Source organism: Camellia sinensis, chromosome 6, assembly GCF_055761805.1.
Source record: "Camellia sinensis isolate YWXY chromosome 6, ASM5576180v1, whole genome shotgun sequence".
Lineage (NCBI taxonomy): Eukaryota > Viridiplantae > Streptophyta > Magnoliopsida > Ericales > Theaceae > Camellia > Camellia sinensis.
Window position 1 is genome coordinate 129,580,877 of NC_138966.1, and position 27,773 is coordinate 129,608,649.

Genomic DNA, 27,773 nt, shown 5'->3' on the forward strand with positions numbered 1-27,773 from the left:
TATCATTGAATATGTCTTTGAATCTTTGTGTTGATTTGTGACGATGATGATGAGATTTTCTTTTTATAATTTTTTAATAAACAGTCAGTGAGAAATTTGTTAGTGACTATGTCTATCAGTGATAAATTTAACATTGAATATGTCTTTAAATCTTGTGTTCATTTGTGACAATAATGATGAGATTTTCTTTCTGTAATTTTTTAATAAACAATTAATGATAAATTTATCACTGAATATGTCTTTGAATCTTGTGTTGATTTGTGATGATAATGATGAGATTTTGTAATTTTTAACAAGCAGACAGTGGTTAAATTTATCACTGAATGTGTCAATCATAATTTTTTTTACAAGATTTGCCTTTAATTCCTTGTGTTAATCTACAAATGTAAGGATTCCTCATTTCTCTCTTTCATTTTCTTCATCCTTATTCTTATTTTTTTCTCTTGTTGCCACCTTTGTTTGAGAAGGTATTGGTGGTATTGACATGGTAGAGATAAAAAATGGCTACACAAAAAAATATTGTCAAAGTTCAGAGGTAGTTGCTAGAGGTTAGTAATGGTTGCCGGTAATCAAAGATAAAGGCCAAAGGAGTCATCAGAGGTCGATGATCGATGATCGTCATCGGCAGTCAGAAGTGGTCTTCGATGGCCGGTTAAGAGAGAAAGATTCGAAGAGTTGTGACAGAGAGAAAGAGTAAAATGGTTGAGTGATTTCTTTGTTTGAACTAAATGTGAAGAGTAAAATGGAAAGATATGCTAAATCTTTTGGGTCACGACTTCATAGGAACTAAGTTCAGTCCAAATGACCGGCTTGTAACTCCCAATTTTTTTTGGTTAATTCGAACCATTTGTATTGTATGATTGTCAAGTATATCATCCATATAAAAAATTAAGTTAATTGAAAATTCGTAATCCCATAGTCATATTCTAATTATTTTAAATAAATTATTAAGATCATGTTAATTTTTATTTCTTAAAAAATAAATATGTTTTGTTATAGTGTTATAAATGTTTGGTCAATTTAATTTTTTTTTTTATAATTTACTTAATAAACTTTAAAATATAAACATTCAAATTATGAAAAAAGATTGGAAAAACCACATGTGTGTTAGAAAAAAAATTACAAACATATAAATAATAAGATACGAATGAAAAACTATCCTTGAATTTTTTTCCTAAATCTTGTGCAGACAGTTGTCTCAAAAAGATTCGAAAAAAGCACCGACTGACACACGATGACAACATCCATTGATTTGGCGATTCTTCGGTCCTGTTTGATACAGTTTAATTTTAATTTATTTTAATTTTTAGTTTAATTTAACCTATTTTGATGAAAAATGCCTCATACACCCACTGGGGGTCGACCCCCAGTGAGGTGGCACTCCATTATTGGCCAAAAAAAAAAACTGTTTTCTTTTTTTTTTTTTTTTTTTAAGTTTCAACCAGTGGGGGCGCGACACCTCACTGGGGTGCGACCCCCACTGGGGGTATGCAGCACTGCTGCTATTTTGATATGTTTAGTTTAGTTTAACAATACAATTTATAATTTTTTGTAAGTTAGAAATCAACTTATTCTTTAAATGTGATAGGAGAAGTTTAATTTATAAGTCAGAAATCAACTTATGTTCATAATTATAAGTTATAAACTGTTAGGCCATGTTTGATTCACAATACTAATAGTGAGGTATTAATAATCCTATCAAATTAGTGTGGTATTAACTATCCCACCCCTACCCCATTACTAATAATCTTACAAATTTGTTAGATTAATTATCCATTAAATTAATAGTCCTAAACCAAAATGTCAAAACAAACATAGGATGATTGGGTCCACGGATTAATAATTCTAATCCCATGCTTTAATCCTTCCAATCAAACATGCCCTTAACATATAAGATATAAGTATTTTTCCACAACTCTACCAAACGGGATTATAGTTAATTGGTATGTGAACTTGGCGTTGTGTGCTACAATCAATAATTGCTGACCCAGTAATTTGTTTTTTCAAAAAAAAAAAAAAACCATCTACGTCAAGTCCTCGTCGTTAGACCAACATTGGTTCCATTGTCATACTTTAACAGCAATGTTACGTGTTATAAAAAAATTTATAAAATTATTGTGATATTTAATTACATTTAAAATAAAATATTATGTACTAATCAAGATAATTCAAAAATTATAACTCTTTTATGATCATTTTTATAAAAAAAATTCATAATTCCTAATTACTTCTTCTTCTTCTTTTTTTTTTTTTTTTTTTTTCAAAATCTTTTATAAGAGCCCGTCCAAAAGCACGGAGACATATCATCAGCTCTCTATAGTTTAGAGCACTAAGGATCCTCTAGAGTGAAATTTCCCTAAAGTTTCCTAAAGTGCTACAGTGTATGGTTGAGATTTATTGACAAGTCACATCAGAAAAATTGATGTGACTTGCCAGTAAATCTCAACCATACACTGTAGCACTTTAGAAAACTTTAAAAAAAAATCACTCTAGAGGATCCTTGCTCAGTTTAGAGACTTGAGCTGAGAGTGTTTTGTTGTATACAAAGAGTAACAAATATGGAAAATGGTAAACACCCTTCGCCTCTCCAACTCCGACTCCAACAACAACAACTACCCCAACCACCACCACTACCACCGCATCAAACGCCGCTGTGGAAGGTGGTGGTGGTGGCCTCAATAGGCGCCGGGGTTCAGTTCGGTTGGGCTTTACAATTCTCTCTCCTCACACCATACGTCCAGCTTCTAGGCATCCCACACAAATGGGCATCCTACATATGGCTCTGCGGCCCCATCTCCGGCCTTGTGGTGCAACCTCTCGCCGGCTTCTACAGCGACCGCTGCACCTCCAAATTCGGCCGCCGCCGCCCCTTCATCGCAGCCGCCACCGCCCTCGTCGCGGTCTCCGTCATCCTCATCGGCTTCGCCGCCGACCTCGGCCACCTCTCCGGCGACAGCCTTGATGCCGGCGCCGCCAAGCCCCGCGCCATCACCATCTTCGTAGTCGGATTCTGGATCCTGGACGTTGGCAACAACCTCCTCATGGACCCCTGCCGCGCCTTCCTCGCCGACCTCTCCGACGGCAACCAGCGCAAAACTCGAAAAGCCGGCTCCTTCTTCGCCTTCTTCACCGCCGTCGGCCAGGTCCTCGGTTACGCCGCCGGATCGTACTCAAAGCTCCACCGCCTCCTCCCCTTCACCTCAACACAGGCCTGTAATGTTTACTGTGCGAATCTCAAAACCTGTTTCTTAATCTCAATCACTCTATTACTCATTCTAACCATAATCGCACTCAGCACTGTGAGTGAAGATCCAATCTCGAGGTTCTCGGAGGAGAAGAAGGATAAAGCGGTGCCGTTTTGGGGAGAATTATTGAGTGCGTTGAAGGAGTTTCCGAGGTCCATGTGGTTTCTATTGCTGGCGATGAGCCTGAACTCGACTGCATGGTTTGGGTTCAAGATGTATGACACTGATTGGGTGGGGAGGGAGGTGTACGGTGGGGTGGTAGGGGGGAAGTTGTACAGTAGTGGAGTGAGCGCAGGGTCGTTGGGGCTGATGCTGATGGCGGCAGTGGCGGGGGTGACGGCCCTGGCGGTGATGCTGGTGGTGCGCGGAGTCAAGGGCGGGAACAGGGTGTGGGGTTGTGCTAACCTTTTGTTGGCGGTTTGCTTGGCGATGACGGTGTGTATCACTAAAGTTGCAGAGACGACTCGGCAGCACACGGTGGCGAGTGGTGGTGCGACTGCCCCCGCAGCTGGTCTCAAGGCGGCAACTCTCTCTCTCTTCGCGGTTATGGGGATTGCTCAAGCGGTATGTTTTATTGTTTCATATATATTTACGGTTGGTTATTCAGTACTCTCGGAATATTGACACGTGTTATTTTATAAGATTTTAATTAGTATTTCAGTACTCTCGGAATATTGACACGTGTTATTTTATAAGATTTTAATTAGTGAAAAAATACGGGAGTCTACGATTTATGTTGGAGATAAGATAACAATATAAGACTAATTAATTAGTGATTGATTTAAAATATAAACATGTGGTACTCCGAAGTATTGAATAATTTCTCTATATTTACATGAATTGCTGAAAGTGATTTCAAAAAGCAGTTAAACATCACAGTTCGACTCATTTGGAACAGTTAATCATATATATATATATATATATATTTTTGTCATTTTTCATCATGCAACAGTTAATCACTATGGTTAAGACATTACAATCATGCCATATAAATAAACAAATGGTCTCCAAATTTTATAAATTTAAATTAAAAAATATTATTTGTACTCCATTTATTTATGAACACACTTCAAATTTTATATTCTAATATACATCAGACATCGTCTCATTTGTAATTTTAAAAACTAAAAACAAATTTCAAAGTGTAATTATAAGAAGAGTAACAATCATTTAAATATTACACATTCATATATTTGCCAATAGATGAGTTCACACTGGATGTATGAATCCGTCTCTTAATAAAAATGTTTTGGACACATTTTAGTGTTTTATGAGAGGGAGGAAATAGAAAGACTTTTTGAATAATTATTGGTGATAAAAAAAAAATTATAGGGTACTTTAATTTATCCTGTACACAATCAAAAGATTGAAGATAGATTATCACTTTTATTATGAAATGTTTTGAGAAATTGGTAAAAAGTTGACTTTTTAACTTTTTTAGTGATTTTTTACACAAAAAATTGATTTTTTCACTAAAAAAGATAAAAAATTAAAAAATTAGCTTCTTTAGCTTGTTGCCAAAATGCTCCTATGTCCATGTTGAAAATAGTGGAATAGTCGTTACACCGTTTGTACAGGGCACTGTATATATGTGCAAAATTCATTTTATTTTTTTGTGGTTTGAAGTTAAAATATTTCATTCTCCTATGATTTAAATATAGATAGAAAGTTTTATGTGATTTTGAACTAAAGTGCATCCCTTAATACCATTAACTATATATGTGAAATGATTATAATGCTCTCAAATCGTATAAATTTTTTGTTATTTTCTTTTTATTTCATATCTCATACACGTAAATTATACTGTCTATATTAATTCAATTAAATTATAAATTAATTATAAATTCTTAGTTATATAGTGTAATTCTTTATTTAATTATATTTTAAATCAACTCTTAATTATCTTTTATAGTATTTTAGATCAGTCCTTAATTGTTTTAATTAACATATTAATATAATTTTAGGTTTGAAAAAAATGAGGGTAAACTTGCTTTTTTGTTGTGTTAATTTCACTTCTTTTTTTTCAAAAAATTAAATCCACTCTCAAAAGTGGATTGCGTGATACACCTTTCAGTAGTTTAGATGGAAAAAGTAACTGTACGGGGAGGAAATAATTCTCCTCGTATAATCCTGTTGACCAAGTCCACGCTCCTCCGTACGACGTCGCTTTATCACCTGAAAACACAAACGTGAGCTAGCCGGCGGGTGTGTGCCGGAAACCTCTCCGATGCCTAAGTCAGTAAGCTTGACAAATAGACAAAGTTTTATGTTCTCAAAAAGGTTGTGTTCAATTACCTCCTCCAAGGTGATGCTTGTGGGTTTTTATAAGTTTTCCGTGGCACAATCCTAGTAGGACTTGTATTTCTCCATGCAGAGTCCTCCTAGGATTCATTCTCCTAAGGATAATGCTTATCCTTTTACACCCTCCCCCACTGCTTAAACCAAGTGGGATGGTTTTCTTTATGGCCGAACTCCCATTCGACCGAAGTAAGAATGGCTATGCCGAGCCACAAAGTAGGCCATACTAACAGTAGTTCGGTTCTTCTTCATGTTACACCATATCTCGGTTCTCATACATGAACCGTGGTGTGTTTGGACCGATCCACTGAGTAACAACATTACAACCGACCTATCCCGAATTCAATCATGACCTGACTATCTTTTGAGACCGGACTAACTCAAGTTGTCAAAACCGAAGCAGCTTTACATTCCTTTAGCCGAAGTAAGTCGATCATCTCCGCAGAGCCAGAGTAAATCTATCGTTCTTGAGCCGGAGTCACTTCAACAGCTCGGGCCGGAGTGACTTTTATCTCTTTTGGGCCGCAGTAACATTTCGGCCTTTTACCCAGTCCTTGGCATTTTGGGCCACCAAGTCCATCTCACAGCTCGGCCCAATTTTTACCAAAAATTACCCTCTCAATTGCCCCTTAATTCCATCTGCACGGCATGATTGGGATTATCAGTCTATCAACCGAGCTGGCGTCGTTTTAAGCTTTTCCAGCCGAGCTAAGAATACCTTAGCCTCTCCAGCCGAGCTAAAAACTCTCGAATTTTTAAGCCGAGCTAATTTCACTCCGGGATCCGTTCTGCCCGGTCAAAAACGTCTCTTCAATCATAGCGTCTGTAACGCTTCCCATTCCAGTGACACGTGGCAAGCTCTAATTGGCTGGGAGCAGCTGTCACGCCGCCCTCGTAGTACGAAATTTTTGAACAGTTCCCGCCCATTCTCTCTCCTTCCACAAAAACGATCATTCTACCTTTGAACCATTCACCTTCTTCTCTCTCTGTGCCTCTGCTTCTCCAGCCTCTGAGCCTCCTGAGTCTGTGTTCTTCGTTGGTTCCGTTGCTCCTACCCTCTGCTTCATCTTTTCCTGGTAAGCGATCCTTTTTCCTTTCATTTGTTTTGTTTTCATATTCTGTTTTCCATGCTCTGCTTGCTTTTGCAAAACATTTTTCTTCCAGCTCTATTTTACTTTAGTACTTTCATGGAAAAAAATCAGTAAAGCCCATGACTATATGTCATATACCCCAGAGAAAACTCGATTTTGATCCAGAATCACGTCCCAACCGAACTAGGATACTGTTTGTGTTATGTATGTAGATAGATTCAGAAAATAACCGAACTAGAACTTGTAGGAATATCAGTAGTTTCTTCTGAACCACTCTAGCCAAGATAAGATCACCGAATAAACGTGCACATACCGAACTAGGTACTTCGGTCCATAACAAAGCTAAGCTTTGGGGGCCAAGCCGGCTTTCTTAGTTCTTAAACCGAACTCAGAAAGCCACCCCCAAAGGCTTAACTGAAGTAACTCTATTCACATTGCAGCCGATCTAGGCCTTGGGGCTAAACCAGCTCTCTTAGTCTTTTAGACCGAACTTGGAAAGCTGCCCCTAGACGTTAAACCGGTCTACCGAGCAAACTGCTCAAACCGAGCTGCCAAACCTTTTGATGAACCGAGATAGAACCAGTTAATTTGAGGCCGAAGTAGGGCACTTATACCTTGCTTTTAAATTGTAGCACGGTCCATTGATCAGTGCTTTAACCCCCTCTTTTTTTACTTTGCAGACTTAGGTTACCCAGGTACTCCTGCGTGCGCTCAACCGAGCTACTGAGCACGATTTTTGCACCGAAATAACTTACTCGTTAAATTATACAACAAATGGGCAAGTATAGGTATTTAGTTGAGACCCCTGGTGGGATGGCCGAATTCAGGAAGGACTATGATATACCGGATGACGTTCATTTGACTTTAGCGAAAAAGGACGTCATTCCATGGGACAACGAAGGTTTCGTTCCTTTTATTCTTCAATCCATAATAGAGACCGGACTACGGTTTCCTGTACAACCGTTGATCTGTGAGTTCCTTAGGCAAACTAGGTTATGCCCCACCCAACTGTCCACCAATACATACCGTATTATTATGGGAATAGCCGCACTAAACCACCAAACCGGTTTAAACCTTGGCCTTGCCGAAATATTCCATCAATATTCCATCGGCTCGAAAGATGCAGGATGGGTCTATTACCTTAGGATCCGCCGCCGCCGAGAGAAGATTGTTAAGCACACACCGGACAAAGACCTTAATGATGATGACTTCTTCTGGGTCTCTGGGAATTTTGAGGATTTTCAAGCCCAAATTCCTGGCCGACCTATAAATTGGAAAATGGGAGAGCCTGGTAATTTAACTTCGGTCTTGTTCCTTGTAAGTTATCTCGGTTTTTTAATCTATTGACCGAACTAACACTTCTTCTTTTTTGTAGATTTCGCCCACCTCCATTCCCTGTATAGCTATCCCAACCTTGCGGTTTTGCGAGCCGCACTACGGATTAAAGAACGAGGTTGGGCCAAACTTCTAAATTTTGAACCGACCTACCGGTATAGTGGTCGCCGAAAAGCAAGAGTGACCGATTTCCTACTTGAGGAAGCACCAGAACCGGACCCAACTTTGCCCGAAATAAGACTTGTTCCATTAACTGCTGAGGAAGAAATGGCAAAGAAGAGCAGAGTCAGGGCCCTTCTAACTGCATCTACCAGAGCCGAAGTACAGCCATCCATCGAGGTGCAGCCTGCCGTTGTGGCCCTCCCTTCTCAGCAGCCTTCTTCATCTCGCCCTTCCAAACGCGCCCGAAATACATCGACCGAACAGCAACTGGTCGATGAGCTTGAATCCATCCCCCAGAGTCCTCAACCTTCCCCCCAACCGGAGCAAACTGACCGAGCTGAATCTCCAAAGTGGGCTCCGCCGCTGACCTTCAACGACCGAGACATCAAAGCTACTGACTCGGTCGTGGCTGAAAAAGACCATCAATTGGCCTTTAACCTGGCCAAAAGTGTGTGCCTCCCCAAGGACATGGAGCACCACTTGAAGCAGCTGAACACCGAAATGAAATCAATTCGGTCTGCTTCCAAGTCCATGATCCTGGTAAGTAGCTTTGTCTGCTTTTTCTGCCTAAATTTTTCGACTTTTACTTCGGCTTAAGAGAAGTCTTCCTTTTGTCAGGCCTTGCAGAAGAACAACATCACTTATAAGAAAGTCCAAGAACTCCGCAAAACCACAAGGCAGGCGATGGCGGAAGCCGAAGCAAAGGCGGCCGAACTAGTCGAAGCCGAAAAGAGAATGGCCGAGCTAGAAGCGGAGAACGGCCGTCTTGCCGACCTAGTTAGTTCGGCGGAAGCGGAGAAGCAGAAAGCAGCCATCGTTATGAAGGACAAGTATCTGCGGGAGTTGTTGAAGCTTGAGAAGAGAAAGGACGCCGAAATAAGCGAACTAAAAAAGAACATGGAGGCGGCCGAAAAGGAGGGGTACAAGCGGGGTTACAAGGAGGCAGAGGAGGCCTATGTCAAACAATGCGACGCCGCCAAGGAGCTTTTCTTCAAGTGTGGCTGGAGGGCGGCTGTGGAGAAGTTCGGTCATGATCAGCAGACCGAGGTCTTCGACCCTCCAGCTTATTTTATACCGAAGTCCCTTGCGGCGTATGCAGACGCTCTGCAACAAGAGTTTCTGGAGGACTCAGACACTGATGACTCCTCTGCTCCTGAAGACATTCCGGTTGTTGGTGCCGACCCATCACTTCGGTTGGAACCCATGGTAGAGGACCCTCCTATTGAACAACCAAGTGACACCGTGGTTCCAACCGAAACTAACCTGACGACCGAGCGTGATCTTCCCCTTGAAACCGGTTTTCAAGTTGATGGTGATGCGGCCTTTGATGCTGAAATTGATGAACTTTTCTCTTAATTTTTTCTTCTCTTTGTAACCGAAGTATGCCCCTTTGTAATGACTTTTCTTTTGAATGAAAATTTTACGCTACTCTTTTTCCGGTTGTTGTGTGTATGCTTGCATTTGTAATGTCTTCTCTTACTTCAATTGTTATTTCGGTTTTGGCTTTTTAATCTATGCTTACCAGCCAACCACTCCTTAGCCGATATACTTACTTCGGCTAAGGAGTACAAAGTGTTGGTTAATTCCAGCCAACCACTCTTCAGCCTTGCACTTACTTCAGCTGAAGAGTAACAGGAGTTGGTTAATTCCAACCAACCACTCTTCAGCCATGTACTTACTTCGGCTGAAGAGTAACAAGAGTTGGTTTATTCCAGCCAACCACTCTTCAGCCTTGCACTTACTTCGGCTGAAGAGTAACAAGAGTTGGTTTATTCCGGCCAACCACTCTTCAGCCATGCACTTACTTCGGCTGAAGAGTAACAAGAGTTGGTTTATTCCAGCCAACCACTCTTCAGCCTTGCACTTACTTCGGCTGAAGAGTAACAAGAGTTGGTTTATTCCAGCCAACCACTCTTCAGCCTTGCACTTACTTCGGCTGAAGAGTAACAAGAGTTGGTTTATTCCAGCCAACCACTCTTCAGCCTTGCACTTACTTCGGCTGAAGAGTAACAGGAGTTGGTTTATTCCAGCCAACCATCGAAGTTAGTTTTTCCAGCTAACTTATAGTATTTGGTTATTCCGACCAAATGTCCTGCAGCCTGGATCCTTATCCTGGGCTTAGGAAGGGTGTTGGTTTATTCCAGCCAACCTCTGAGTTAGTTTTTCCAGCTAACTTAGAATGAAAAAATGCTTGCAATGCGCCTAATCTTTACTAAAGCTAATTTTTACAAGGAACAACTTGTGCTAAAAAGAATCTCATTTTATTGAAGGGAGAGAAAATTACATATGTTTGAAAAAAGAAAAGCTAAAAGTAAAATAACTTGAGATTGGCCGTATTCCATGGCCTAGGGATTGCCTTGCCATCCTTGTCTTCTAGGTGGTATGCCCCTTTGCCTGCTAACCCAACCACCTTATAAGGACCTACCCAATTTGGGCCTAACTTGCCGTCTCCTGGGATCAAGGTGTTTCCCATTACTTTGCGTAGTACCCAATCCCCAATCTTGAATTGTCTTGGATGCACCTTTTTGCTGTATTTTCTGATTAACTCTCGTTGGTATGAGGCGATGTGGACCAGCGCTCTTTCTCTTCTTTCTTCTGCAAGGTTGAGTTCTAAGGCTATGGCTTCTCCATTTAAGTCTGGATCAAAATTTTCGCTTCGAATTGTGGGGAGGCCAACTTCTAGTGGGATCACCGCTTCCATTCCATATGCTAAGGAGAATGGTGTTTCTCCAGTTGATCGCCGGGGCGTGGTGCGATAAGCCCATAAGACGTGAGGGAGTTCATCTGCCCACTTGCCTTTTGCTTTCTCTAGCCTTTTCTTTAGTCCATCCAAGACGACTTTATTTGAAGCTTCAGCCTGTCCATTAGCTTGAGGATATGCCGGTGTGGAATTGTAGAACTCTATCTTGTATTCTTCACAAAAGCTTCTAAAGATTCTGCCGTCGAACTGAGTTCCATTGTCTGAGATTAGTGCTTTTGGTATACCGAACCGAGTGATGATATTCTGCCAAACAAACTTCTTTACGTCTTTTTCTTTGATTGACGCCAATGCTTCTGCTTCCACCCACTTTGTGAAGTAGTCTGTTGCTGCGAGAAAGAATTTTCTGCCGCCAGGTGCTGTTGGAAGTGGTCCTACTATGTCCAAGCCCCACATTGCGAAAGGCCATGGGCTAGTTAAGGGTAGGAGTTCTCTTGCTGGTTGATGTATTTGGTGCGCGAATTTTTGGCATTTCTCACACTTCTTCACATATTTTTCTGAGTCTGCTTGCATATATGGCCACCAATATCCTTGCGAAATAGCCCTGTAAGCGAGCGACCTTCCCCCTTGATGACTTCCACACACCCCTTCGTGTATTTCGAATAGGAATGCTTCTACTTTGCTGGGATGAACGCACTTGAGGTAAGGCCCAGAGAACGACTTCTTGTATAATGCCAAAGATGGAGATAGCCAAAATCGCTGCGACTTTGCCCTTATTCTGTTGGCTTCTTTTTTCTCTTCTGGTAGGACGCCGTCTTTCAGGAACAGGATGATGGGATCCATCCAAGAAGGGCCTAATTCTGCGCAACATACTTCTTCTGCTTCGGGGTCGTCTATGCTTGGTCTTGGTAAGAAGTCGACGAGTAATGGATGAGGGATTGATGTATCTGCCATTGAGGCAAGGCCTGCTAGTTCGTCCGCTCGGCTGTTTTCCTCCCTGCCAATTTGTTCTATCCTTACCACATCAAACTTCTTGATCTCTGTTCTGACTAACTCTTGGTACTTGGCCATTCTGTCGTCCTTTGCTTCGTATTCGCCAGAAATTTGGTTTACCACCAGCAGAGAGTCACTGTATACCATTAGTTCGGTTGCTTTCATGAAGTGTACTGACTTGAGTCCTGCGAGAAGCGCCTCATACTCCGCTTCATTGTTGGATGCTGGGAAGCCAAGGTTGATTGCTTGCTCTATAACCAGGCCGTCTGGGGAGATGAGGACTATGCCAAGCCCTGCACCATGTCGGTTGGATGCTCCATCCACAAAGAGCTTCCACATCTCTCCAACGAATAGTTTCCAGCAAGTGGAAGGATCAGATGATGTTGTGAGGTCAAGAATGGTGTTTTCTTCGAGGTTCATGTTGGCTGTCTGTCCTTCGTCCTCTGTTTGAACTGTTGGTGAGCCTTTGTTTGTCTCTTCCTTGTTGTCCTTAGTGTGGTTTGCCTCGGTGCTTGATTGACTACCTTCTACTAGGGGTTGCGCTATTCCGGCGTCAACTTCCGTCCCTAGTTCGGTTGTGTCAGTTAGGTCGACTGGGCAAATATGATGACTTCCAGGAGTAAATTCTGCGACGAAGTCTGCCAAGGATTGGGCTTTTATTGCGGTTTTAGGTTGGAATTTGATGTCGAATTGTCCCAACTCTACTGCCCACTTCAAAATTCGCCCACTAAAGTTCGCCCTTTCAAACAGAGCTTTTAGTGGAAAGGCTGTGAGGACGACTATGGTGTGGGCGTGAAAGTAGTGTGCTAATTTTCTGGATGCCATCATTAATGCTAATGCTAATTTCTCCAACGGCAAGTACCTTGTTTCGGCTCCCAACAATGTCTTGCTGACATAAAAGATGGGTAAGTGTTGTATTCCTTCTGCACGAACCAACACTGCGCTGACTGCGTGTTGAGAGACTGCCAGGTACAAAAAGAGTTCTTCACCAGGTACTGGAGTAACAAGTAGTGGTGGGGAAGACATGTATTCCTTCAAGCTTTCCAGAGCTCGGTCGCATTCTTCATCCCACTCAAATTTGGCCTTTAAAGCTTGGAAGAATGGTCGTAGTCTGTCTGATGACCTGCTTATGAACCGGTTGAGTGCAGCCGCCATACCAGTGAGATGCTGCACTTCTTTGACTGAGTTTGGTCTCTCCAACTCCTGGATTGCTTTGATCTGAGTGGGGTCTGCTTCTATACCTCGGTTGGTCACCAGGAAGCCCAAGAATTTGCCAGATCCAACTCCGAATGCACATTTGGACGCATTGAGGCGCAGCTTGTGTTTCTTCAGGATCTGGAACATCTCGCCTAGATCTTTAAGATGGTCATTCTCATCCTTGCTTTTGACCACCATGTCGTCGATGTAAGCCTCCATTGTTCTGCCTAACAATGGTTCGAACATCTTGGTGACCATCATTTGGAATGTCGCCCCTGCGTTCTTTAGGCCAAAGGGCATGACCTTGTAGCAATATAACCCCCTTGGTGTTGTGAAGGATGTGACCTCCTGGTCTGGTTCATGCATGGCGATCTGGTGGTAGCCTCTGTATGCATCCAGAAAGCTAAGTCGGTTATGCCCTGCCGTTAGGTCCACCAGTTGATCTATCCTTGGTAGAGGAAAGCTATCTTTTGGGCACGCCTTGTTGACTGTTTTGTAGTCGACGCAGACACGCCATTTACCATTCTTTTTTGGCACTACGACTGTGTTGGAGATCCATCTTGGGTAGTGCACTTCCCTTATTGCTCCTGCCTCCAGCAGGTTGCCTACCTCTTCTGCCACTATTTCGGCGTGGTGGAGTGCCGATCTGCGTATGCGTTGAATGACAGGTCTGGCGGATGGGTGGACATTGAGTTGGTGACTGATGAAGTTTGGATCAATGCCTGGCATGTCGTAAGGTGTCCAGGCAAACACTTCGATATTAGAGGTCAAGAATTCCAAGACCTCTAATCTCTCAGTGCTAGACAACGATGAGCCAAGCAAGAAGAACTTATCCGGGTTCTTCTCATCTATTTTTACCTCCACCAAGTCCTCCACCGCTTTCTGATCAGCCTCTTTGCCGACGTCCGCGAATAGTTCATTACTCTCTGGTTCTTCCACCGAATGAACGTATCCTTTGGCAGCTCGGCTTCCATTCGCTGTGGCGAAGCATTGTTTTGACATGATCTGATCGCCATAGACTTCTTCAATTTTACCGGTGTCATTGGGGAACCGCATTACCTGATGGTATGATGACGCTACCGAACGCATGGCATGCAGCCATGTTCTGCCCAGGATGATGTTGTAGGTGGAAGGGACCTTCAATACCCAGAATTCCACCTGTTTTGTTACACTTCCTGCTCTGACCGGAAGGATTATTTTGCCGACAGGCCACTCTGGCATGGAGTTGAATCCAATCAGGGGAGAAACTGCAGGCGCCAAGTCTTTGTCTTGTAGCTTTAGTTGTTTGAATGTGTCGTAATACATGATCTCACATGAACTACCCTGGTCAATCAGAATCCGCTTGACGTCAAAATCCTTGACTCGGAGAGTGACAACCAGGGCATCATTATGGGGGCAGTAAATTCGTTCTAAGTCCTTATCCGAAAAGGACATGACGTTTGTTGCCTCTGTCCTCCCCTTCTTGATGGCAGGTTGGGCACTTAATATTTCCCTAAAGTGCTCAGCCTTCTTGATTGAACCTCTGAGCTCGCATACGCGCTCAGGTTCGAAAACTCCATGAATTACATTGATAATGCCTTGAGGTGGTGCATCGATTGGCATTCTATTGGGATGGTCATTATGATCTTGGGGGGCCGGTTGCGCTCCTCCTTCAATGTATTTGTCCAAGTGGCCTGCTGCCACCAATTCTTCCAAGTGCTGTCTCAGTGGCGTGCAATTCTCAATTCGGTGCCCCTTTTCTTTGTGGAAGGTGCACCGTGGTCTGTCGTCGTAATTCTTCTGAGCTTCCCCTAGCTTGGCTGGCCACTTCACAAATGGCTCGTCTTTTATTTCGCTCAGAATCCGATATATTGGTTTTTTGAACACCGTTGTTATGGCAGTGCGGATTCTCAACCATCTTTTGTCTGGGTCTTCTCCGTTATCTCGTCTGCCACGCCCGTTTTTATTCTGCCGATCTACTGTATTGACCTTTGCTGAGGTCTTCTTTTCTGGTACTACGGCTGCACTAGATTTTGCTTTTGCACGTGCGCCATCCTCTTCTACCCTGATGTGCTGATGCACTCTCTCCATCAGGGCCTCCATGGTGAGGGGTGGCGTCATGGTAATTGAATCCCTTAGTCGGTTCCCTACTGGTAGGCCTCTTTTATATTGCGCAATGGCTAGATTGGTGGGGCAGTCTCCAATCTGGTTGAATGTCTCCCAGTAGCGACTGTTGTAAGATCTGAGGGTCTCTTTTCCACCCATGTCGATGGAGAGTAACTGGTCTATCTCCACCGGTGTTTTAGTATTTGTCCGAAACCTCGTTACGAACGCTTCCGCCAGTTGAGCCCAGGAGGCTATGCTGCCTTCTGGGAGTTTCTCGAACCAAGTCAAGCCCAGGTCGCCAAGACTTGATGGGAAGAGTATGCACATTAAGGCCTCGTTTCGCCTGTACACAGCCATGACTTGGCGAAAGTGGCTCAAGTGTGAATACGGGTCCGTCTTCCCTTCATATGTATTGAATTTCGGCTGAAGGAAGCCTGATGGTAGGGGTGCGTTTTCGATCGCTGGGACAAACGGCGAAGTCTGTAGTCTTGCCAATGCCTTGTCCGTTGGTTCGTAGGCCGGTCGCAGTATTGGCATTCCAACCTCGACGCTTCCATGCGTCCGAGGAGCCAACCGTTGTAAGGCCGAAACTCAGTGTGGATCCCTTGCCCTGGCATCCTCCTTGCATTGTGCTTTTTCTTCGAGCACGGTTCGTAAGTCGGATGACCTGGGCAGCTTTGTTTGTCTAGATCTGGTTTGGTGTGAATGTGAAGGCCAATACGTGCTTCCTTCAGTGTATGATCTTTCGGATCTCGTCCTCTCAGATCTGGAGTGACGAGTTCTGGAAGATAAGGAATGAGTGTCGCCTGTCCTGAGGCTTCTGCTCCTTCCTTGGAAGGGTGTAGTATTCCTACTATGATTCTCTGAGTGGCGAGGGGGCATCTTGTGTTTGCGCCCCTCTCCTGTCGCCACATCTTTAGTCTTCATCTGGCGTTTCAAAGCCTCCATGTCCGCCGCCATCTTTTGAATTAGTTCATCTTGTTCCTTCACGCGATCTTCCAGGGCTTGAGGATCAATCCTCCTCCTTTGCCTGTCGGGACTTTGAGAATGACGAGGGCTGCTATTCCGCCTTCCCCTGCCACTCCTCCTGGAGTTATGTTGTTGGGGCTCCAAATCTGCCATAGGAGGGACAGAGGGTAATCCTTCACGTCTTGCGCCCCCGTCTGGAGTTAGCCCGTCGACGGCGGACTGCGGCAAGTCTTCAATGTGTGCCATTGAATGAGAAAATGAGAAGCTTAGTCAAGAGGTTTTTGTTCTTGTCTGTTCTTCCCACAGACGGCGCCAATTGTACGGGGAGGAAATAATTCTCCTCGTATAATCCTGTTGACCAAGTCCACGCTCCTCCGTACGACGTCGCTTTATCACCTGAAAACACAAACGTGAGCTAGCCGGCGGGTGTGTGCCGGAAACCTCTCCGATGCCTAAGTCAGTAAGCTTGACAAATAGACAAAGTTTTATGTTCTCAAAAAGGTTGTGTTCAATTACCTCCTCCAAGGTGATGCTTGTGGGTTTTTATAAGTTTTCCGTGGCACAATCCTAGTAGGACTTGTATTTCTCCATGCAGAGTCCTCCTAGGATTCATTCTCCTAAGGATAATACTTATCCTTTTACACCCTCCCCCACTGCTTAAACCAAGTGGGATGGTTTTCTTTATGGCCGAACTCCCATTCGACCGAAGTAAGAATGGCTATGCCGAGCCACAAAGTAGGCCATACTAACAGTAGTTCGGTTCTTCTTCATGTTACACCATATCTCGATTCTCATACATGAACCGTGGTGTGTTTGGACCGATCCACTGAGTAACAACATTACAACCGACCTATCCCGAATTCAATCATGACCGGACTATCTTTTGAGACCGGACTAACTCAAGTTGTCAAAACCGAAGCAGCTTTACATTCCTTTAGCCGAAGTAAGTCGATCATCTCCGCAGAGCCAGAGTAAATCTATCGTTCTTGAGCCGGAGTCACTTCAACAGCTCGGGCCGGAGTGACTTTTATCTCTTTTGGGCCGCAGTAACATTTCGGCCTTTTACCTAGTCCTTGGCATTTTGGGCCACCAAGTCCATCTCACAGCTCGGCCAAATTTTTACCAAAAATTACCCTCTCAGTAACGGTAACACTTTAGTTCAAAACAACATGAGAATTTTCTGATTATATTTAAACCATAAGGAGTAAAGTGCTATAGTTTCAAATTAGAGGGGGTAAAATTAATTTAACCTTTATAATAAATAATATTGCTACCGTAAAATAATTAAAATTTTTATGCTTTTGGGCAAGGAAAAGAGCATTTTTAACACATAGTCAAGTGGTAGCCCCTATCATTTCACAATTAAGGTTGAAATTTCATATTTTCCACTAAGTTGAGCTCGTCTTTTGGATGGCCTAGCAACCAAGGGTGTACAAATGACTATCGCAAACATGGTCTTTTGGAGTCACACAGAACTGCACAATAATTCATTCCCTTTGCTAAATCTAGAATGGATGGATTTGATGGACTATATGAGTACCAATCTCTTCTTTCAAAGGCAAATCACTCAAAGATAGTCCAAAATAATATCACAACCCTAAATAGCACACCTATATATGAAACCATATGTGATTTTATTTGCTTTAATATTATTAATTGAATTACAACATGTATTTGTTACATAATACTTATAATAAAAATATCAACGACAACATGAAAACATCATGTTAGTGTAGTTGGGATGAAAATAACTAAAATTTACTTGATCTTGTCATTTTGTAATTTTTTAAAGTTATTTTCATTTAATTTCAAAATAAAATTTTAAATAATCATTTCAAATCATGCATAAAACGAGTTTTATGACTCACGTGCCCTCCTTGGATTTTGGGATTTTTTTTTTTTCAAACATAAAAAAAAAATTAAATAAAAAATTATAAAAATATTATTAGAGTAAAATGTCAATGACATTTTAAAAATTATGAAAATAATAATGGTTGTTTTGATTGAAAATGAAGAGACTATTATAAATAAACCATATTAGCTATGAAATTTTTGAATGTAACGACGATGTCATTATTAGTGATATGCAAGTATAAATAATCTCACTATAAATATATGAAATTTATTAGATTGTTAGTTACATTTGACATGTGAGGTTCACTCTTTATGCATTTATTTACCATTAGTGGGTGATGTTACATACCAATAATGACGTGGTATTACCATTATATTGAATTTTTAATCAAATTTTGTATAAAAAAATAATTTATCATTATATAATTTATTTTAAGGCTTGTATCTATATTTTTTTTGTATTGTCCATGATACACTAGTTACAAATAATATATATATATATATATATATTTTTATGTTTTCTGAAATCAATCATAAAAAATTTACGTGAAATATTTTTATAAAAATATTATAATTAGTAAGTGCCCCCTCTAAATTAATTTTCTGACTCCGCCACTGTTTATGACCGTACCTTTTAAAAGGTATAATGAGAATGGTGGGGTGTGATTGATCAGACTCTAATTTATAAAATAAAAATATTTTTTATCTAAATAAAATAATTACTTTGTGGTTGTGCAGATAACTTACATCATTCCTATTTCATTGGCATCCATTTTTTGTAGCAGCTTTGGTGGAGGACAAGGTGAAGTTTTTGAACCCTTTTCGAACTTCTTCCTCTTCTTTTTTCAGTCCATCTTTTTTTTGTTTTTTTTTGGAATGTCATAGATTTCTTCTGAGACATTTGTAATGTTTCAACCCCTATAGGTCTTTCTCTGGGAGTTTTGAATATTGCTGGGGTCATACCACAGGTAAGATTTTTATTATCATATTGTTTCAAGGAGGAGGATACCCTCAAGTCCAATTAGAGGTTTCTGTTTGGCCCGTAGGGCTCACCATGAATCCCGTTTCGATAATTCGAATCGTTCATTTTGTCGAACATTTTGTATATTTTATCCACACAAAAAATTAAGTCGATCTAATAACTAATTCAATTTATTACATCTTTAACCAAAAAAAACTTATATTTTTAAAAATAAACCATACATTTTTACAAACCCCCAATTATATCCTCCTCCTTGTTTCAAACCCCCAATTGTATCTTGGTAATACGTAATGTTTTTACAAAATAACATATGTATGTAAGATAATGGTTGTGTGTGGCATCACTATTTGTCTTACATCTTTATTTATTATGTAAAAATCATCTATGTATTTAGATTTACTCTTCATGTATACCTTTGCTTATGTAAAAATCATCTGTGTGTTTAGATTTACTCTTCATATATACCTTTGCTTCTTAAACTCGTGACATAAAATTAAACCTAAGATAATGCTCGATTCACTAAAGTCTAAAATGAAAGTGGAATGAAATGTTCATTTCAGTAATATATTCATTGTCACGTTTAATTTACTAAAAAATAATAAAAAATACATTACAAATGAAATTATTATTCATTATGAAACACATATTTGAGCATAGTATAGCCACCCAAATGTTTTTGGGAGAGTTATCGATAAATCCTATATGTTGGAATTATGTTTCAGTTAGTTTCATAATTTATTTTTTTAAAATCTATTGTCTTTTTGGATGTGTAATAACTTATTTGTCATTATAATCTCCTTAATTGTTACCATTTGTTGGAGTGTTATGTTTGGAAAAAGTATACTAAGAAATTTTTTAGTGTGTTACATTGGATTGTTACGTTTGGAAAAAGTACACTAAGGAGTTTTTTTGTGTGTTATATTGGAGTGTTGCGTTTGGAAAAATACACTAAGAAATTTTTTTTATATTTTTTTTAGTGTTATGTTTAGAAAAAGTATATTAAGAAATTTTTTTGTGTGTTATAATGAAATGTTACATTTTTTGAGTGTTATGTTTAGGTGTTACATTGGAGTGATAGAAACGTGATCCAAAACTTAGATCAAACTTTCCTAAGATGGTGTTCCCGAATGAGAAAGAGTAGAAACGTTCACCAAATCATCTAAAATTAGGATTTCACGGTAAAGTTGTCAAAACAAACAAGATCTATCAGTGTATTAAAAAATCCATAGGACTTATTAAAATAACTGATTCCCACATGAAACTTTCTAATAATTTTTTCAATTTTTTTTATTAATTTGCATAAGATTTAAAAATAAATCAAACAAAGTTATATTACCTCGTAAAAGGACATTTGATTATGATTTAACTTCATGTACCACATGGGAGTTAGGTTCCTTCCTCCTGCTATGCCCTCTGTGGGCTTCTGTGAGTTTTTTTTTTTTTTTTTTTTAATAATTCAAATTATTGTTGAGCATATTATTTATGAGATTATAAATATTTAATTTTTTAATTTTTTTTATTAATGATATATTTAATAAATTTTATAATATAAACGAATCGTATTTTTAAAATAGATAATAAAAAAAAAACTTGTAAATTACCAAGAATAATACTAAGAATATCAAATTTCTACCAAACAAATGATCAAATGTTTCACATGAGTGTAGGGTTTGCAATTTTATAAATCTTACATCTATATAAGACATTTAATTATTTATTTAATAAAAAATTTAGAATCTATAACACTTTCCATTTCCTCACAGCACGGCTGCAGCATCCCTCTGTCCACATTTTTACATGGGTTTTCAAAACTGCTAGGGGCACATGTTACAGAGTGCATAGAGAAAAGACCACTTACATCACAGTAGGACTGGGAAAAAAAATTAAAAAAATATATAAGATGTAATTAATTTTGTGATGGGGGTACAAATAAAATGTTATGGGGGAGCAGGTGCAAAGGTGACTTGCAACCTTTCATGTTTATGTAATTTTTTTTTTTTTTTTTTTTCTGTTCCGCAATTTTAAAGAACAATATTAGAGATTATAAAAAAAATATCATGAAATGCATTATAAAAATTTTTTATTTTTTAATTAGTGTGTGATGTTTTATTATATAACTAATTCAAAGATAAATAATATTTCATTATCATTGTCATGATATTGATATTTTTTTTTTTTTTTTTATGATTGCTAACTTTATTCGTTTTAAAACAGTGGTAAACCACTTGAGTTGGGAGTATGTTGTAATTATTGGAAAAGACCAAACAGTTTTATCTACAAGGCTCATCTCAAGTGTGACCAATGGTAGTTATTCCAAAAAAATATATTTCTTAAAAAAAGGAGAATTACCTTCAAGCAAATATTACAAAGACATTAAAAAGTAAAAAAAATTCATTATTAATATTGATAAAAATGATCACTTATTTGTAATTTATTTTTAGAATTTTCCTACTTAAAAAAATATGGTTATCATTTTAAATATAGCTCACACTTTTTAATTTTAAATATATATTTTATACTTCATTTTTAGAGTAATTTTAAAGATACCAATTTAGGAAAAATTATTTATAAGTTCTATTAGGGAGACTTATACTATATATGGTTATACTAAAAAACTTATGTTCCCATAAGTCCTGTGAGAAATTTATTGACACGTTTACCCTCAATATTAGTTGTTAATATCATAAATAATAGTAAAATCATATATAGGAAATTGAATGTTACCATAGATCATATCTATATAAATGAAACGTAACGTGATACCTACATAAACGTAACATGACAACTATACGAAACGCGACACCTACATAAACGTAACGTGACACCTATGATCTATGACAACATTCAATTTCCTATATATAGGAAATTGAATGTTAGGAATTGAATGTTGCCATAGATCATATCTACATAAACGTAATGTAACGTGACATCTACATAAACGTAACGTGACACCTATGATCCGTGGCAACTTCAATTTCCTATATAAGAAATTGAATATTACCATAGATCATATTTATATGAAACGTAAAGTGACACCAACATAAACCAACAACATTTTCACATTCAATTTAAAAAAATAAAAACTCATTAAGTTTGCGAAACGTAACGTGACACGTTACGTTACGTTTATGTAGGTGTCACGTTACGTTACGTTTACGTAAGTGTTACGTCACGTTACGTTTATGTAGGATCTTGTGGAATATATTCCTATCTAAATAGGACGTGAGACTCTATAAGAAATTATACAGGACTTAGCCTACTATAAATGTCTGAAAAAGGACTTATAAATAAGTCTCTCAAAAATTTATGATAAATTATATTTTTTATTTGTAATTTGAACAATTTCTTACCCATAAACATCTTCCAAGGGAGGAAGATACATGTAACCAATCATCTTCTTCTGATGTAAGCGCAACTTTGCTATAATGTTAATGTCCAATAAGGGTGTGTTTGATTGGACGGGCCGGATAAGGGGGGATTATAGTTTATCAGACTTGAGTCTTGGGACTGTGAATCCTCCGGACTATTTGGTTGGATTGGATATATATCCTGTGTTTGTTTTTCATGGGATTAGATGTCTGGAAATGACTATTTTTAGTGAATCCAACGTTTGGTTGGACGGACTGGATAGGATAAATGAACAAAATACTATTTTACCCTTTTTCAATTGTTTACTAAGCAATAGCAATATTAAACATATCTTTAATATTTTAATTATTTTTAGCTAGATTAAATAAAAATTTATTTTATTTTATTTTTTACACAATTAAATAAATTCATTTTTTAAAAATTAAATAAAAATAAAATAAAATATCAATAAAAATATATATTATTTTTTTAATTAAAATTTTAAATAAATTTATTTTTAAAAATAATAATAATTAAACAATGAAATTAAATAAAACATCTATTAAATTTAAATAATGAAATTAAATAAAATATAAACAAAATTTTAAAATAAAACATCAATAAAATATTTATAAAAAATTATTTTAAAAAATTAAATAAATAAAACATCAATAAAAAGTTAAATAAAATTATTTTATATTTAAATTGAGACATTTAAATTTTATTGAATTTTATTAAATATAATACATAATTAAATAGTAGAGGGTCAAAACAGTCATTTTACCACCTAATCCCAACAGTGGATAGTCCCCCAAAATTTATCCCATACCCCCCTAGGACACAATAGTCTTCCATATGGGGGATAAGGAGTCCGACGGGATTTCATATCCGACAGACTAAAAAAAAAATAAACGGCGGATTGGATGTTTTCCCCGGATTACAATTCACACAGTAAATAGTCCTCCCCTTATCCCTCAATCAAACACAACCTAATAGTATTCAATAATAAATATTTTTTGCGGCTTTTAAAAAAAATAATATTATGAAATTTGTATCAAATTTCATATAAAATTTAACTGATAATTGTGATGCACAATCCCTTAAAAATGAGATATAATATGTACCCTCTCACAATATACATGACATAATCAAAACATTTTTGTAATGATTTATTACATTTTCTTCTCACAAAAAATTCACAACACTTCCCATCAAAATAATTTGTAATATTTATGACATCACTCATAATAATATCATAATATTTATAGCATAACATTAATAATTTATAATTTTGAGTTATCTCACTACTGACATCTCAGTCATCAGAGAATGAGATTATTTTTATAATGTAGGAGTAAAACTTTCCAAATTTGTTATAAAATTTTATTTTTCACAACCTGGCATTGGAAGCAAAATGACAGTTGCACCAATAAACAATATTGTCAAAATATATAGGAGTGAATCTCGTAGCACGTCAAATTATAACTTTGATATTAAGAAAACACTATGGTATTTGTTTTTTTTTTGAAGATTACATATCATATATATCTTATAATTAAAGAAAAAAATAATATAATTTCATATTTTTTGAGTCATAATTAAAAAAAAATTCATAACTAAATACAACATGAGACATAATTAAAAATCTCAGAAATCATAATTAAAATAATGTCATAACTAAAATTATATATAATACATCATTTTAAAAGTTTGTATATTAAAATTCCTGACAGTGCTAAGGGCCTTGAATTTTCAAGGCGCGAATGCCTCAACAATTTCTCTCTTTTCCTCATATTTATTTATTTATTTATTTATTGTTGGGTTGTGTTTTTATTTTTTTATTTTTTTTATTTTTTTGTTAGGCTGTTTTGGTTTGGTTGCTTTTTTTTTTTTTGGGAAGGTTGGACATCTTGCTCCAACTCAGCCTGGGTTAGATTGGTTGGGTGATAAAATTGATTGATCAGTTAAGCTGTCGGTTAAAATTTGTTAGTTTCATATAATTTTGTACGAGTCTCTGCTATATTTTTATTCCTAACTGATTAGTCAATTTTATCATTCAATTAGTCCAATCCAACTCACTTACCTTATCAAACTACACAGGTTGAGTGAGTGCAAGATGTCTAATTTTTTAACGCACCCTTACACATAATCACCTTTAAAAAAAATAAAAATAAAAAAGCAACAACCAAACCAATACAGTCCAACAAATAATAATAATAAAAAAAATTCAAAGCGTTCGATCTCAACCATTCGAGGCCCAAACATTCCCTAAAAATCCCCTTGACAGTATCACTGTGAAAATGATTATCGGAGTTGCTTTAACTCCACGCTTTCTGTAATCATTTCGGGTAAAAAATCAATTTTATTTTTTATTTAAAAAATGAAGAAAAATGGTATATTTAAGCATTTTGAGATTTGTAATGGAAATCCTAGGTAGAGGCTCTTTAGGACTAAAACTAACTTGAAAAAAAAAAAAATCATATATTTTATGAATACATTTATGCTGTGTTTGGATACAACTTTAAAAGAAAATTTTTGGAGAAAAGGAAAAATTAAAAAAAATTAACTTTTATTTATTCATTTTTCTTTCTTTTTCCTTTCCCTCCCTCAAAATACCTTCTCAAATCATTGATTCAAATACCACATTATATTCATGCTTTCCTTCTTTTTTATTTTTTCTATTTTTCCTTCCAGCCAAAACAGGAAGCGTTATCCTCTCTCTTTTTTTAATATTTATTTTATTTTATTTTGATGATGTCAATGCTTGGTTATTTTGTTTTCAGTGGAATTTCTGGTCAAGTCCTCATAAAATAAATGTCATATTGTTTTTTAAAAATTTTCCACCACTTACTAATATTATTGCATGGATATGATATATATGACTTGTAGCTGAGGTAACTTGTTCAATGGGCACTAAACTAATCTTAGTAACTCAATGAGTGCATGAGTTGGTAAGGTAACAGTTTGCGTGATCAAAGGTCTCAGATTTGAAACTTATACCAACCTCCTTATAGTTCTTGACTGAAATTGGGGAGTGAGGGGTGAATTCCTCAACATCCTTCCCGAGTTGACTTGTAGGATCAGATCATAAATAGACCCAATCTTAGGGCTCTCGACAGGCCCGGTCCTTAGATTTCTGAGGCCCAAAACCAATAATTAATTGATAAATTTTTGGGGTTCTTTACATTTTGTTTTCATTGAATAAAAAAAAAAATTGAAGGTAAATGACAAAAGATTTGTGTAAAAATCACAAAAAATACTTAGCATTACATTATAACAACTAATAAGTATAATTTGATTCTCACTCTTCTTACATTTTTAGAAGTAAATAAATCAATCATACTTGCATAATCTAGTTTTTTTGCAAAATCATTTTCAATGGATAACAATGCTAATTATTTTAAATGGGCCTTTTAATATTTTTAATGAGTCAAATTATTTTAAATTAGTTTGGCCTTCTTTAATTTTTTTTTTTACTTAAAACATACCAAATATATTATACTAAACTATAATAGGAGGGAAGCCCTTTTTTCGGTCTATAGTCAATAGATAACAATGCTAATTTTTTTGAATGAGCCTTTTAATTTTTGAATGGGTCAATTTATTTTAAGTTAGTGTGGGCATGCTTTAATTTTTTTTGATTTAAAACCTACCTAATATATTACACTAAATTATAATAGAAAAGGATCTCTTTTTTAGATCTATTTTGAGGGCCCTAGGCCATGGCTTGATAGGCCTATGCACAGGGCTGGCCCGGCCCCCTGTCAACAAAAACTAATCTTAGCTACCTAATGCTGAAACAGTTGGTGGTTTCACTTACAAGCGGACCATGGGATCAGCTCTTCGGCGGCGGTAACTTGCCAGCATTTGTGGTCGGAGCTATCGCAGCGGCGGCGAACGGTGTGTTCCTGCTTGCCTTGTTCCCATCGCCACTGCGAACTGATCACGATTCATCATCATCCTCTGTTTTAAAGATAACTATTTCTGCACCTTCTCATTGAAATATTTTTCGATTAATTTTGAGTTTGAAAAATGACTTACAAATGGAATTTTAATATATATATATATATATATAGTATAGGGTCATATTAATCTGCATAAAATTTTAGTAGTTAAATTCTGTTTACAATTTAAACTCGTGCTTGTGTAATTTGCTCCTCATGTTAATTAAGTTATTGTAGTTTTAATTATATCAATTTTGTGTTTTATTTTTTTAATATTATGTTAATTTAATCACAATAAAAAAATTATTAGCAAAAAGAACATTTATTGATGAAAAACCATATATTTCATATGAAATTATATCAATAATGTAAATCTAAGGTAAAACGCAGCGAATGAAAAATTATGGTCATACCTTTTTCTACAGAGTCTGAATTGAAGGATCTCGAGGGTAAATCACGTGCTTCCTGAAGCTGATCAATCAACCCAGCAATAGAGTGATATTACAGAATGAATATCACCCACACAAGTCACAGTGCAAAATGGCTCTTGATCGTTGTATTTTGGGAGAGAGTCAGTATGTGGGAAAAATATACGACATACGTTGTTTTTCTCTTAATCACCCATATCCCATATCATATTAGATATATAGGATAATATCTCATCTATCCATATCAGTTGATATGATAAATGTGGATATCCTGAGTGGTTATCCAAGTAAGTTTTGAATTCAAATTCAAACTTACATGGATAAGGTTCAAAAGGTTCAAAGGGTCATGCCACATGAGCACCCAATTTCTAACATCTCCCACTCGGACATGAGTTGGCATGACACTGCCACATCTCTATCTCAATCTCCCCAAAAAATGAACAATCTCATACTAGCCACTGCACCGTGCGACTGCTGAGAACACCTGCATGCGGGAGCTCTATACTAGAAACTCAAAATGAGCCAGCATAGAGACATCAGCCCAAAAAGAACAGAAATAGTGTCTCATATACTCCAGACCCATCTAATTACACCGGTCCAAAAAACATCTCTAATCCCTCAAAAAAGAGCATGTTTGACCCTTTCAATTCTTGCAATATATTCACACTCAATCCGCCTCTCATACAGAGCGATGTGAGTTGCCGGCAGTGAATATACAACAGTGGTGTAATACTAGATGATCTTCCCTTTGCCCTCATGCCATTTAGTTTATAATTGACCGTTTTCCCAGTGATGTCCTTTAAGGCCGAATCATACATGACCGCAGGCAACATACCAAAGTAGCAGAACATCAACCCCTTACCTTATGACATAGTCAAAAGTCACAAAATGGTACATAAATGTAAGACTCACACGGTGAGGAAACAGGGATCCATTCTCTCACCTCATTACTCGATCGCCAAGCACATATAGTATGAATACATGTTACGGTGGAGTAACTCTTCCAAAAGAGTGACGTCATACTCGACACACCGTACAGATCTTAGTCTAGTCGCTTTCTAGCGCCTAACTCGAATTCTCTATTTGCTCGCCTTCTAAGCGCCAAATGAGATCTTGCATTTGGCTAATCATAACAGGCACAACA

At 37.7% G+C, this 27,773-nt stretch overlaps 1 protein-coding gene across 1 annotated transcript; it reads left to right on the forward strand.

Annotated features, from left to right (window-relative positions):
* Positions 1-2,506: 2,506 nt before the first annotated feature.
* Positions 2,507-26,453, forward strand: LOC114281432 (sucrose transport protein SUC9). Its single transcript, XM_028223882.2, has 4 exons — positions 2,507-3,809; positions 18,666-18,729; positions 18,852-18,895; positions 26,061-26,453. Exons 1-4 carry the CDS (start codon positions 2,559-2,561, stop codon positions 26,256-26,258), a joined length of 1,557 nt encoding a protein of 518 aa, XP_028079683.1. The 5' UTR covers positions 2,507-2,558; the 3' UTR covers positions 26,259-26,453.
* Positions 26,454-27,773: the final 1,320 nt, after the last annotated feature.